Source organism: Macaca fascicularis, chromosome 3, assembly GCF_037993035.2.
Source record: "Macaca fascicularis isolate 582-1 chromosome 3, T2T-MFA8v1.1".
Taxonomy (NCBI): Eukaryota; Metazoa; Chordata; class Mammalia; order Primates; family Cercopithecidae; genus Macaca; species Macaca fascicularis.
Window position 1 is genome coordinate 175665573 of NC_088377.1, and position 15343 is coordinate 175680915.

At 41.5% G+C, this 15343-nt stretch overlaps 1 protein-coding gene across 2 annotated transcripts in view; it reads left to right on the forward strand.

The window, feature by feature from the left end:
- Window positions 1–2205: 2205 nt before the first annotated feature.
- The window catches only part of LRGUK (leucine rich repeats and guanylate kinase domain containing), a 129026-nt gene continuing 115888 nt past the window's right edge, over window positions 2206–15343 (forward strand). For both annotated transcript variants that reach the window (XM_005550807.5, XM_045388333.3), the window contains exons 1-3: window positions 2206–2533; window positions 11944–12051; window positions 14361–14442. In XM_005550807.5, the coding sequence (XP_005550864.3) occupies window positions 2234–2533; window positions 11944–12051; window positions 14361–14442 (490 nt within the window). In that variant the 5' untranslated portion in view covers window positions 2206–2233. The remainder of the gene's footprint in view (window positions 2534–11943; window positions 12052–14360; window positions 14443–15343) is intronic.

Here is a 15343-nt window from a genome sequence, read left to right on the forward strand (position 1 = left end):
TAACTTGTTTTATGGATACAATGCCTTGTAATTCGATGCCCAGAATCCCAAAGTAGGGATTCTATTAGTAAAAGTCCAGCCTAGTGAGCAGTTTGGTGAACTAGCATGAGCAAAAACTGAGCAACAAGAGGTCTAGACTCCAATTCCTGCTCTGGGGCTTACAAGCCAGGCAGTTTGGGGCAAGTCATTAGCCCCTGAAGGCTATTAATTTCTTCTGTAAAAAGAATTGGGATAAGATGGACTTGTAGTTTCATTCTGATTTTTATATTTTATGGTTATATATAAAAAGGTTTTTCTTTGAATGAATTCTTTCATTAATACTTAAAAAACCTCGACTGATGTATTTTTTCTTCTGAGACCTCTTATTGCATAGCTTTATCTTGACTCACATTTTTTTTCCACACGCAAAAGTGGTAGTTGAAGGTGGACTGTGGAGTTGGTCATTCTAGGTCTGGACTTCAGTACCACCACTTGGCTTTTGACCTCTCTGAGTTATTTAACTTCTCTGAGGCTCAGTGGTCTCATCTGTCTAATGAGGATAGACAGAAGGTGGATATGAAGATGAAAGGAGGCAGAATTCTTAGACCATATGACCTCGAAGGCTATAGTTTGATTGCCCTGTGGGACATTAACCAGTTTTGTCTACAACTTGGCAAACTTATTTCAGAATGTCTTTTCTCATGGACTCTGAATACCTAATTACTATCTTCCTGATTTCTTCATTAATTAGTGAGTCGAATAGAATCTTTCACATGTGCTTCATTCTATTTTTTATATAAGAATGCTGTTTTTAACTTTTTGAAAATTATTCTTTGACTGCCTTCAGACACTCTCCTCAGTAGACCGACATTGGTGAAACTCACTAGAAATGCTGATTAAGTTACTGAAAAAAAGAAAAACGATCGAGATTTACATTTTTACACTTTCTGCCTGATTCTTCCCTATGTCACTTAGCCAAAGCCAAGCCCTACAAGGGTTAAGCCCTACAAATTCCCTTGGAGGAATCTCTACTTATTGGAAAAAGAAATAAGCAAAAAGCAAGATGAGCCTGGCAGAAAGAGATACTTTGCTTATGGCCTTTACGTTTATGACTAGCAAGATAATGAAGGAAGGTAATTCTGAAAGCTTTATGTCAGTTTTAACGGCCCCTCAAGCACTGAGAAAGATAATAGTCAATGGATGGTGTCCATAAGGATTTTTTCTCCTTCTCCCCTGACAGCCATTGACAGGATCATTTTGTATTTGCAACTGCTGTCACTGAAGCGTGCAGAAAAGGCCCTGTAAGGCCAGGAGGATGAGGGTTACTTCCCTGCAAGGATCTCTATTGTCATCACTATGGCAATAATAGTTACTATAATTTTCATTCTGCTTTTCTATAGAGTGTCGACTTTGTGGAGCTTAAGGCTATGGGATTCGGGTCACATAAAATCACACTAGCATAAAATCACGCTTTGTTATCTTGCAAGAGTATTTTTTTAACTGCAAAGAAAGCCTATGCAACAATATTAAAATAATTGCCAATGCAGGTCACTTGACTAATATAATTATTTATGGGATGCTAATAGCTTTTCAGACGCTTTCAGATACAGTGTCAATTTGACAGCAGTTTTTTCTCTCTCTGTTTGGATTGTTAGACCACTGCCAGTTTTTCTCCCCAAGGACAAGGCTTATCACTGGGGGGTGGGGGTGGGGAATGTAAATTAATTGGAAATCAGCTCTCAGGCGTCGTCCGGTAGTTTCTCTTTATTATCTGCAATTAAATCATAAGGACAGGAACCATGCCTTCTATTTCACTTGTATGCACCCTCATCTCCTAGCATCGCGCTCTGCATAAATTTCAACGGTACTAGCTTTCCTACAGTCAGCTTTAGACACATTAGACACTTCCAAAGTACGACTCTGCGGCCCTTTGAGAATGAAGCGGGAACGTGGCGCACCTGCGATCCTAGCGTGGGATGACAAAACTCTAAGAGGGGTCTCAGGGTAGGGAGGAAACGGCGGGAGACAAAGAAAGGGGGTATAGCGAAAAGAGGTGAAAACAAGAAAGAGAAGCGAACAGAACGGACCAAAGAGAGAAAAATAACAGAAGAGGCTGAGAAAAAGAAAAGTCAAGTGGAGCTCCCAATGCCCCGCCTGCAGAAGGCGAGCTCGCGCGGAGGAAACTACAGGCCCCAGAATCCCCCGCGGTTCCCCTTGCCGGGGGTCAGTCTCCTAGGCAACCCCGCTAAACAAGATGGCGACCCCCAAGAGGGCTCTCGTGAGGACCAGAGCTTCCTCTCTCCTGAGAGGCTTGGGCAGATCCCGAAATGGAGCCCGATCGTTACAGTTTCGTTCAGAAAAAGAGCGTCAGCCTTGCTGGCCTTCTTTTCCCATGGGGCAGAAGACGAAAGGCAGGTCTAACAGAGCCTCCTCCCACCTGCTCCAGCAGCTCATGCACCCGGATCAGGAGCTGGACGTGGACGGAGACGAAGACCAGAGCGAGGGCGAGGCGGGATCCGAGGAGTCCTCAGAGTCCGAAATGCTGAATTTGGAGGTGTGTCTTCCCCCCGACTCCTCACTCCCTGGCTTCCTCGTCCAGCCGTCAGGGCCTGCTACTTCAGCAGCAGCTCCCTGATGCACCCCCACCAGCCCGAAGTTTCCCACACCTTGTCAGGCTCTCTCGCCTCCAGGAACGCCTCTTCCCCCACTTTTCTTCCCCTGTCTGTTACCCCATTTTCTCACCCCCTGCCTGAAATAGCTCTAAATATCTCCTTTCTTTTTTCATTAACACATTTGATTTCTTATGAGTCAAGTTAACACAGCGTCACTTTGAAAGAGTGTCTAGATAATTATCTGGGAATTATGGCTTTAGCTTTTTCAAAATTATACTTTGACAGTCTTGTGAATAGGCAGAGTTCATCTCTGACATTGCCAGCACCTGTTGCCCATGGCTATGACATACTTCCACACTCTTCCTCAGTTTTAGTGCCGTCAGCCTCTCTCCAGGGAAAATAATAATAATAATAATAATAATCCTCTTTTGAAAGTGCTTCTTCAAAGACTAAGTGACTTAAAATTTGAATACATTACTTCTGTCAGGGGCATATGCCTTATACAAGCAACATGCACACACACCAGAAAAGAGCCCTAGAATGTTCAAACAGTCAGCTCATTGTGGGAGTATTTTAGGATGTGGGGAATGTTTCCATCATCCCACCTGTATTGACTGGGGTGGCGGCTTCACGTTTCACGTAACTGCTGATTCGATTCCCTCCTTTCTACAATACCTCTTCTGACCACCGCACAATTCCTCTTCTTTCTTACGCTTATTGTCGTCCTTTTCCTTTCTTAGTCCACTGCTGTCTTCTTGTCCTTTTTCACTTCTTATCACATCCCTTTTTTCTCTTGGCTTCCAATAAATTACTTTCTTTCAGAAGCGTAATTTAATTTGCTTCCTTTCTATTTTATTTATTTGTTTTTTGAGATGGAGTCTCATTCTGTCACCAGGCTGGAGTGCAGTGGCGTGATCTCCGCCCATTGCAAGCTCCACCTCCTGGGTTCAAGCGATTCTCCTGCATCAGCCCCCTGAGTAGCTGGGACTACAGGTGTGTGCCACCACGACCAGCTAATTTTTTTTTTTTTAGTAGAGACGGGGTTTCACCGTGTTAGCCAGGATGGTCTCAATCTCCTGACCTCGCGATCCGCCCACCTTGGCCTCCCAAAGTGCTGGGATTACAGGCATGAGCCACCGCACCCGGCCTAATTTGCTTCGTTTCAATACACTGTTAGGTTCTTCTCTTTGTCTTGGCTGCCAGGAAACTTAGATTCAATAGTTTTTCTTAATTTCAAAGTTTTCTTTATGTTTTCTCTCCCCTTTCCTTTTCTTTGACAGTATAAATTGCATGAAATTCTTTTCAGAAGTAAATATAATGTAGAGAAGTAGAATATTTTCTTTTCTTCTTTCTTTCTCTTTCTTTCTTCTCCTTCCTTCCTTCTTTCCTTCCTTCCTTCCTTCCTCCCTCCCTCCCTCCCTCCTTCCCTACCTTCCTTTCTCCCTTCTTGCCTTCCTGCTTTCCCCTCCTTCCCTCTTCTCCTTCCTTCCTTCCTTCCTTCCTTCCTTCCTTCCTTTTGTCCTTCCTCCCTCCCTCTCTCTCTTTCTTTCTTTCTTTTTTCCTACCTTCTCTCCCTTCCTTCCTGCCTTCCCCTCTCTCCCTCTTTCTTTTCCTTCCTTCCTTCCCTTCCCTCCCTCTCTTTCTTTCTTTCTTTTTTCCTTCCTTCCTCCCTTCCTTCCTTCCTGTCTTCCCCCCTCCCTCTTTTCCTTCCTTCCTTCCTCTCTCTTTCTCTCTTTCTTTTCCTTCCTTCTCTTTCTTTTTTCTTTCTTTCTCTTTCTTTCCTTCATTCTTTCTTCCCTCCCTCCCTTCCTCCCTCCCTCCCCTCCACTCTCTCCTTCCTGCCTTTCTTCCCCCTCCCCTCTCCTTCCCTCTCTTCCCTCCCCCCTTCCCCTCCCCTCCCATCCTCTCCTTTCCTCTCCTCTTCTCTCCTCTTCTCTTTCTTTCACAGGGTCTTACTCTGTCACCCAGACTGGAATACAGTGGTGCAGTCATGACTCACTGCTGTCTCAACCTCCTAGGCTCAAGTAATCCTCCTGCCTCAGCCTCCTGAGTAGCAGGGACTACAGGTGTACATCAGAGCGCCTGGCTAATTATTGTATTTTTTGTAGAGATGGGGGTCTCGCCATATTGTCCAGGCTGGTCATAATCTCCTGGGCTCAAGCAATCTGGCCACCTCAGCCTCCCTAAGTGTTAGTGTTACAGGCATGAGCCACTGTGCCCAGCCTAGGATATTTTCAGTGCTCTCATTCTGTGATATTCTTCTGGTTTCCCCTCTTTGCATCTTTGCATCTATTCATAGTCACCTTTTCTCTTTGAGGCCAAACATATTTCTGTGTTATGCCTGTTCCCTTTCACAAACTCCTTTCCTCATTTGTCCTATTTCTCCTTATTCTCCCCTTTCTAACCTGCAGTGTCTTCTGTTACTCTGATTCTTCTATTAACCACTTGGGTTCCCCTTCCTTTGTAATGTCCTTCTGTTCACTTTCAACATTTTGCCTGTTTTTTTCTTTTTTTCCCATTCTCATCCTCCATTTTGTCTTTCCCCTTTTTTTACTTCCTTCTACGTGAGCTAGTTCCCATTAGTTATGCTTAAAGTTGACCATAAAAAGCTATTAATTATTCTGTTCATTATTACTTCTTTTGTCTTTTGTTGATTTACTTTCTATCTTTAACAGTGACTATTGCAAAACTCTAGTGGTGTTTTTGCAACTTTGAGATGTTTGTATGGTTTCCACCAGCTTCCCCCCAGAGGAATTCACAAATGAACCACCAGTATATTTTGTTATTCTAATTAACACATAGCTCTTCGGCTGGCTGTGGGGTTCATTAGCACTATTGTTAATCTGTCTTCAGTATGCCATTAACAAACCATAGAAGGGGTTGACATGAACTAGCTATTCGTTTTTGGCTTATAAGACACATGTGGAACAGGTTCATTATTTCTTCCATTTATATTCTAAATATTAATTTTGTGTTTTTATTCTATTTTGGCTTTTTGTAGTATTGCATACATATTAATATGCTAAATAAACTGAAACAAAGTTTTAAAAAGAAACATTTGGAAATTCATGTTCAGTGATTTATTATTCCCATGTTAGCCTGTTATTCCCAGCTTATTCCCAGCTTAGCACCTTTGCAATGCTATGATGGTCACAATGATTATTGAGTGCCTTTAATACAACATGCCTTAAACCTCAGAAACCCTTATGAAGTAAGGGAGGCAGTATGGACCACCTGTTCAAAACACTGCTGTTGGAATCAAAGATTTGTGTTTGAGGCTTGATTCAGCCTTTTGTTAGTTGCGAGATCTTGAGCAAGTTACTTAACCTCTCTCATTGTTAATGTGGGAATTATAATAATACTTAAACAATTGTGAGAATTAAATGAGATCCTATATGTTAAACGCTTATCATAATATATTTTGATGCAGTTAATAATACAAATAGTAACTTACATGTTTTTATCTGCTAACTACAACCCATTAAGTGATTTGATTTATTTAGCCTTCATTGAACAAGCATTTACTGAATGATTGCTATGCAGAAAGCACTCTTTGACTGTACAGAGCAGAAGTTTCTAGGCCCAAAAATTGATGCATGAAAAACACTTCTTTTCAGTCCCTTAATATGTGTAATAATACCTACTCCTGGGATAGTTATGAACATCAAATTTAATAAGAAACTCTATATTTAAAGTTCTTACTATAGTGTCTCATACAGAATAGACTCTCAAAAAATTATGGCTGCAATAAATAATAACAGTAATGGTAGAAAAAGATGAGAACATGATTGAAGACATACATGGTCCCTGCTCTCAAAGCGACATAAGAATATGAGTAAATAATAGCAATTCAGCATACCTGTAGTATGTCATACAGAGATGAGTACAGCTGACACCTGGATTGCAGGGACATTGAAGACTTCAGGGGAAGGAGACTCTTGCCTGGGTGGAGAGGTGGTGTGTGGGCAGGCAGGTGGCAGCTTTTCCTAGTGATGAGTTACAGGTGAGAACAGAAGCAGCCTCCTAGGTAGGGGTGAGATTGTGGAGGGCACTGTGATACCGTAGGAACATGGACTTGGGTCTCTACACAGTGGGGAACTGCTCTGTTGGCCAGGTGGTATTAGATTGGAGGATGGTAATACTGGAGGCAAGGAGATCAGTGAGAAGATTCTAGCAAAATCCAGGGGGGAGTGAGAAGAGCTTGGATTAAGGCAGTGGCAGTGGGAATGGAAACTAAAGATAAAACATATTCAAAGTATTTAAGATGGTTCAGTTACAAACTAAATATTAGAAGTCTAGGATGACTGTTAGGCCTATGGCATGGTCTGGGGTAATATTAAGGCTGTTGTCTATCATAGGAATCAGGGACAGATGGAGCTATTTGTTAAGGAGTTGGATATATGAACCATATGACTGGGAATCAGGGCAGGGATCTCAGAGTAGGAGGCATGGGAATTATCACCACTAGATTCTGGGAAATCATCCCGGAAGGAATAGGAGGGAAAAGACCACAAATAGAACCATAAAGGTACAGATACTAAGGGTATTTAAGCGGTAGGCAGATGAAGCAGGGAAGAAAACTGGGAAGGACTGGTAGAAGTAGGAGGAGAAAGAAGACCTATATGATAGGGAAGCCAAGAGTCTCAAGAACATGATGACCGGGTGCAGTGGCTCATGCCTGAAATCCTGACACTTTGTGAGCCAGAGGCAGGAGGATAGCTTCAGGCCAGAGTTTGAGACCAGTCTGGGTAACATAGTGAGACCCCATCTCTATAAAAGGTTTTTTAAAAAATTAGCCGATGGATCATAGTGGTATGCACCTCTAGTCCCAGCTACTTGGGAGGCTGAGGCAAAAGGATCACTTGAACCCAGGAGTTCGAGGCTGCAGTGAGCTATGATCATGCCACTGCACTCCAGTCTGGGTGACAGAGAAATACCTTGTCTCAAAAGAAAAAGAAAAAAAAAAAAAAAAAAAGAAGAAGATGGGAATGGGTTACACTACAAATAGGTTGTGGGAAGAGGTCTAAAAAGTGCTCCTTCATTTTGCCTGTTTGAGGGTCATTGGAGACATTGGCCCATGTGGTTTTTATGAGGTGGGTGAATAGGAGGCTAAGTGAAGTTGAAAACTAGTTGGGAGGCGAGGAAAGGAGAACTAAGGCATAAAAAACGAACAACTCTAGAGAAGATTGGTTATTAAAGGAAACTCTAGTTTATAGCTAAAGGAACCTGCAGAACTGAAGAGAGCCTCTGTAGGACAGAAGAGTCTGACACATTTTTATAGCTGGAGTGGGAACAGTGGAGAGTGGTGGGTTCAAAACACAGATGAAAGGGGGCAAAAATGGTCCCCGAGGAAAGAGAAGGGGGTGGGACCCTGAGTAGAGAGAAGGCACAGTCTTCCTCTAAGACCTGAGTGAGAAGCATTAGGACAGGTGCTCCTAGGAAGCTGAGAGGCTTAACATCTGAGAGCTTCCACTTTGTCTCAGAAGTAGAAGAGAAGGGCATTAGTGGAGAAGAGGGCAAAGGAGTTGAGGCACTGCACAGCTTGAGAGTGATGGAGAGCTGGGTTAGTCAAGAAGGGTAGTTGAAAAGGGGCTGATGAAGAATGGGAGACTTTCATAGCAAAGAGGCCCAGCTGAAAGTCAGCTTTACAGGGTCTCCAGGATGCAGGGTTGTGGGGTCTTCTCCAGCCCACTCAGCAGCTAGGGGGCAGAAGAGGTGCATTCATTCTTTCAACCCATGTTTGAGCACTCACCATGTGCGAGCCACTGTTTGCCTCCTTCACACTTAGGCTCAGCCGTCCTGAACCTTCATCGTTCTCTCAATAGGCCATGCTTGCTTTTGCCTTTGGGATTTTGTACATGCTGCCCCTTTTGCCTGTAATACTATTTCTTGGCTCGCTCTTCAGCTTTATCTTCCCTTTGGCCAGAGTAACTCACAATTTGGGTCTCAATTGAATTGCTCTCTCCTAGGAAGATTTTGCTAACCACTTACTCCACCCTGGTACTGACACACAATAGGGGCCCTGCTCATAGTCAGCAGACACTGCTTATCTCTATTATACTATTTATCAAATCCAAAAATTGTTTGCATACTTATCTGTCTCCCAGACTGAACTGTAAATCCCTTATAGACAGGCACCATATCTGTTCACTGATTCACTGTTTCTTATCCATTGAGCCAAGCAGAGTGGCTGGCATGTGCTGGGTATTCTATAGATTTTTTTCCCCCTGATGAATGACGAACATGACACAGTCCTGCCTCAATGCAGCAGTTGATTGTGAACTTGATTCTGATTTGTATGTGGATGGGGTAGTTGTAACCAGGGGACAAGGATCAGAGACTTGAAGATAGAGAGAAATTGAAATTGCCTATAGGGCCAGGTGTGATGGCTCGTGCCTGTAGTCCCAGCACTTTGGGAAGTGGAAGTGGGCTGATCATTTGAGCCCAGGAGTTTGAGATCAGCCTGGGAAACATGGTGAAACCCTGCCTCTATAAAAAAAAATGATAAAAATTAGCCAGCCATGGTGGCACATGCCTGTAGACCCATCTATTTTGGAGGCTGAGGTGGGAGGATGGCTTGAGCCTGGGAGGTTGAGGCTTTGAGCTGAGATCACAACACTACATTTCAGCCCAGGTGACAGAGCAAGACCATGTCTAAAAAAAAAAAAAAAGAAAGAAAAAAGGAGTTGCCTATGGGCTACCCAGTAGGGAAGGGAGTATAGTTAGATGGGAACAGATAGACTCTGAGAAAGGTGTCTATCTGTGAACAGACTGGAGATTTTGTTGTGGTCAGTGAACAAGTTCAACAGGTGCTAGATAGGTTGAAGGATAAGCAATTGTGGGATTAGAGTGGAACACTGGGGTCTGAGGTTTCCAGGGTGGAGCAGTTTAGCATGGTGGCTAGGTCCAGGGCATGGCCGTGAGAGTAAGCTGTCTGGAGCTGAGGCAGTAAAGAATTGTGCGTGTGTGCATGTGCTGGGAATAGGGTGTTGGATGGCCATCCATAGGGATTCTGAAGCCACTCAAGGTAATGACAGGAGCTTGAAAATGACCAAAGATCAGAAGGAGAAGACATGATACTGCCAAATGTCAGGAACCTCAGGAGGTGTGAGGAGGTTATTGTGCAGAGTGCTGCCTTCCCCAAGGAAAAATGGTGACAGTGTTGCTCATCTCCATGTCAGTGGCTAAGTTGAAAAATAAGCATCCATCTGCTAGACGTGAAGATGCAGTGTCTTCATATTTCCAGGAAATGGATGAACTTCAGAGGGCTAGGTGGAAAGTTTGGAGGGAAGGTAACATTCCTTCCCGGCCTTATGTAATAAATTAGAACTTCATTTAGAAAAGTAAATGTGTTTTGCCCATTTTGTGAACAGGCTGATTGGCATAGATGAGTGAAACATTAAGATGCAGAATTTCTGACTTCATCAATTGGTAGTAACAAAAATCGTCATCTATTGGGAACACTGTGTTGCACATACTGTGCTGTGAGTTTTATATCCATTTTTTTCCTTTCTCTAAAAATATTAAAAGAAGGTGCAGGGAAGGAATGACTTTCCCTCTACTCTCCTGGCTTTTATAGCTGGGTCTACAAAATAAACTGACAACAGGTGGATTGACAGGAGAAAAGGTATTATACATGTATTAAGTTTTAATAAATGTTTAATGTTTGTGGGGGACATTGCAGGAAAAAATAAAAGTGAATAATCAAAAAAGCACTGAGATTTCAGATGTTATGTACCATCTCAACAGGAGAAGGGGAGAAGGGATTCTGGTCACTTAGGGGAGAGTAAATGCTTTTTAGGGAATTAAATAGTCTCTTAGAAAAACAGACGTGAGGTATGAAAGTTTGTGACAAAGTCTTTCTGAGTGTGACATTGACTTCTGGTCTCCTCTCCTGAGTGGGTAAAAGTCATTCTTCTGTGTTTGATGAAACCACCAATGGGGAGGAATTTAGGACAACTGAGTTTCTTTTGGAGGATCTGCCTTTAGGCAGATAAAGGGAGTTCAGAAAGAGCCTTTCCCTGCATTTGCTGTTTTTCAAGTGCCTTCAGCTCAAAATAATCAATGTACCAACGTGGCATATTTTAGAGCGACATGTCCTGAATTTCTTCAAAGGTAATAACATTTCCTATTTATAGCTGAAAACTACAAGGCTCAGTGAAAACTTTACCTCCCCAAAGTCACACATCCAAAATGGCAGGGCTGGGGTTCAAGCCACGCCTGCCCAATTCTGAAGCCATGTGCTGCCTCCCCGTTGGTGGTATTTACTTCCCTGAATCAGTGGAAACTTGCTGGGAAAGAAACTCTTTATAATAGCACAAGCCTACATGCGTATGTCGTCAGTACCTACAGCCGGAGCAGCACTGTTGATTCCTGAATTCATATAGAGGACTTAGAAAAAGGATATTTTGCCATTGTAGTCTATATGCTAGTCATGGTTAGTTATGTTGGTGTGACTGATGTGATCACTATGTTTTGTGTCCTCACGTTGATGTCAGTGTCAATGTGTTGGTCATTATGGAGCTGAAAGCAGCACAAACATGATACTGACCTACCTGTTATCTCTTTTGTGTGTCATTGTTGGAGGAAGGGCATGTCAGGGTGCCATTGGTCCATGTGATGTCTATAGACCAAGGGCCAACCTTCTTATGGAAATGATCATCACTTTTTTAATAATCTTGTACATTTTGTAAATCTAGCAACATTGACTAATAGGAAGTGAACTGAAGGACCTGTTTTCTCCAGCACGAATACCAGATTAAGAGAAGTGATTGCCTTAATTTGATGTAACCATCCTTTAGGGTGTGGGTAAGCAGTCAAATGCAGTGGTTAGGGCAGTTTTGGAGAATTGCCCTGGGACTGGACAGATTGGGATTTTCATTCCAGCTCTGTCACATACTATCTGTTTAGTTTCAGGCAAGTTAAACTCCAAACCCTAATTCTTCCGTCTGTAAAGTGGAGATAAGAGTACCTATCTCAGTGTTGTCCAAAGGATTCAATGAGTTCATCCATTGAGAGCTGTTAGTGCAGTGTCTGGAATAGAGAACCACTCAATACCACCACTGATACTACTGTTTCTACTGCTACAGTGTTCACTCAACTTTGAATGCCTAATGTAAGTGACCACCTGAAAAAACCAGTGCCAATGAAAACATTGATTTGGCAGATAGTTATTTAATTATATGTAATACGTATATGTTATCAACACAGAATTTTTTGGGGGCTCGGTAAATTTTGGAGGGCTCAGCTCCTGGGTATAAAATATCCTAAATAAGTGTTGGATATGACAAGATAGATTGTTTCTTTTCTAATGAGAGTCTTTTCTTTGTCTACCTTTCTGGGTGTTTTACAGGAGGAGTTTGATGGGGTCCTGAGAGAGGAGGCTGTGGCCGAAGCACTCCATCACTTGGGGCGCTCAGGCTCTGGGACTGAGCAAGTCTACCTCAATCTGACTTTGTCAGTGAGTATGACAAACTCTCCGTTGGCTGGCTACAGCTTGACACTGGCTAGACCATATTCATTTTCTTCCGTACTCATAGCTTTTGTGAGGGCAGAAAATCTTGGAGCCTTGCATTTGACGGAGACTGTTGATAAGAGATATTTATGTAAATATTAGACTCCAGAGAGCTGTGACCAATCCAGTAATCAGCCCCCCAAACTTCTTAGTTTTCATTCTCTTCGCACTCTATTTCTTTCATCTTAAGTAGTCTGTATTATAGTAATCAATGCTTTCTTTCCAGGAGGTTGAATTTGATTCTGTAAAACCAATCAAAGACTAAGAATTTTCTCTCTGATCAGTGGAAGAAGCACTAAACTTTATATCTGAATCCAAGGGAACAAAGTATTTTGATATTGACTTTCCCCACTAAGTATGTCAAGAAATAAGAGCCTTTGAGCTATATCTTACTTTCCAAAAGATACCTACCATTAAAGAAAAAAATCTATTATTATTCATCAGTTTTTAAGATTTCAGTACTCGTCATAGAGTAGCACAAAATCTTGGCTTCAATTTTATCAGAAGAGAGGCTGTAAGAGCAAACTACTGGGAATACTTGCTTCTTTCCTCATTTTGTTTCTTTGTAGTCCTAGGAAAACAATTTAAGTCGTTTTGCCTCCTTATATTGTAAAGCATTAAATATTCATTGGAGATCCACAGAGTAAATTTAGGTACATATGAGAAAAAAAAACGCACATTGAAATTTTACCATGGCACCATGATTTGGCGAAAGGGTATATATAATTCACTGTAAGCCTGTTCTATCTTGGATTTGAATGAGTAAGCTACGCAAGAAATGTTAAGCTGTTTTCACCTTTGCTAGTTCCATGGGCATGTCCTTCAAGGTCAGCATATTAAAACAGTAATCTTTTTCTATTTTCACTTTATAACATTTTATGGATGACTCAGTCAGTCAGGCAATAACATACAGGGAACACCCTGTATGCATTGCACTGTGTTCAATGCTGGAATATGGTATATAATTCCAGCAGCCAATGCATCCCCACACAAGCCCCTTTCAATCAATATTCTACTTATGTAGGTACTGCTATGCCTTAAATTGATCTACCCCAAAAAGCAATCCTTTAAATCTTATTTCAGCTGGGTGGACTGAAGCTTAATTTATTTTGCCACTGACCTCCTTACATTTGAGATATTACACGTTGAATTACTTTGACTTAATAACCTGTCTTACTGAATACACTTTCTTAGAGTTGCCTGGTTTGGTGATTTTTTTTTTTCCTTTATGTCTTACTTGTGTTACATGTTATTTTTTTACTTTCTCTTATTACTTGTGTACATATCTTCTCTTCTACCAAAGTCATAAATTTCTTAAGGGCACAGTATAGCTCTTTTCCATCATTGTATTTCTTATCATGCCACGCACAATGCCTTATACATAGCAGATATTCAGTAAGTGTTTATTTATTATTACTGTTCTAGCGGCCTTCATTAAGCAATCACCATTATTCTATATGATAACCTGCTTATAATGACTCTTCATTGGTTTGCTTTTTTTCTGACTCTGACATCACGACATAAAACAATCATAGAAGTCTTTGTTCCACTCAACCGAATTCCCCTCAACGTCACTTGAAGTTGACTAGAATCAAGATTTCCTGAAAAGAATTTTGGACAAGGATTCAAGAGACTTAGATACTGCTTCTCTGTTACTCACTTGCTGTGTGATTTCAGGCTATTAACATACCTCTCTGTACCTCACACCCCTCATCTCTAAATTGGGAGTAAGCGGCCCTACAGATTTCACAGCTGTGTTTGATCAGATGCGATTATTGTGAAAGAGCTTTGAAAATGAACCCGGTGAAAGTGTAGGTAGTATTGTTATTAATGATCTCCTGATGAGCTGTGAATTCTCTTTAAAACTTCATTTAAATTCTAGACATTTTTTTCTTTTCTTCTACTAGATAAAGGCCTTGTCTTTATTGCTATTGTGTGATTTATTAAAAGAAAAAAAAAGACTCTGTTCTAACGGTCTCCATGAACACTGCTTTAAATTGGCCTTTCATGTTGTATTTGTTTTTGCTAACAACACTAATATTACTAAGCTATTATTTTCTTCAAAGGAAGGGCTTTTTTTTTTTTTTATGGCATCTGTTTTGAGATCCTATTAGTAGCAGGCTTCAGATTTTGTTCTCTCACTTCTATACTTGTGAAAGAAATTCTGGATTTCTTTCCATCAACAGTTATTGCAAGAAGGCTGAGTAGTAACCTGATAAAGCAACATTAAGGTCTTTTACCTTTTATTTTCTCAGGGTTGTAATTTAATTGATGTTAGCATTCTCTGTGGATATGTTCACCTACAGAAGTTGGATCTTTCAGTGAATAAAATTGAAGGTATGTAATTGTCATTCTAGATTGATCACTGAATTTTCTGAAAACTTAAACGTTGCAGTAGGTAATATGGTTTAATAATACCAAACTTGATATAACTAATTTGTGTATCAATTTACATATTGATCCTTTGCTTTCCATGCAAGAAAGGCACCGATAACTGATGAGAGAGAAAAAGGCACAGATCTGCAATATTATGATGTGGCTGAGATGCAGTCAATGATATTTAAGACTAGGAGATGGAATGTTGGCTTTATTCTTTCCTTTTAAGAGATCGATCATTATTTCTTCAATGCTCCCTGAATATTTAATGATTTCTTTTCTTTTCCTCTGTTAGTTACTCAGTGCAGATGAATTAGTCTTTTATTTCTTTAATGGATTCTTTTCTTTATTTTGCTTTTGATTTATATTTTATTGCATTCCTTATTTTGCATTTTTAAAATCTTATTTTTAAAATTTAAAAAAAAAATTTTTTTTAGATGGAGTCTCACTCTGTTGCCCAGGCTGGAGTGCAGTGGCATGATCACAGCTCTCTGCAACCTCCACCTCCTGGGTTCAAGTGATTCTCCTGCCTCAGCCTCCGGAGTAGCTGGGATTACAGGTGTGCACCACCACGCCTGGCTAATTTTTTGTATTTCTAGTAGAGATAGGGTTTCGCCATGTTGGCCAGGATGGTCTTGAACGCCTGACCTCATGTGATCTGCCTGACTCAGCCTCCCAAAGTTCTGGGATTACAGGCATGAGCCATCACACCCAGCCATCTTATTTTTGAGACAGGGTCTTGCTCTATCACCTTGGCTGGAGTGCAGTGGCGTGATCACGGCTCACACAGCCTTGACATCCTGGGCTCAATCAATTCTCCCACCTCAGCCTCCTGGGTAGCTAGGACTACAGACATGCCACC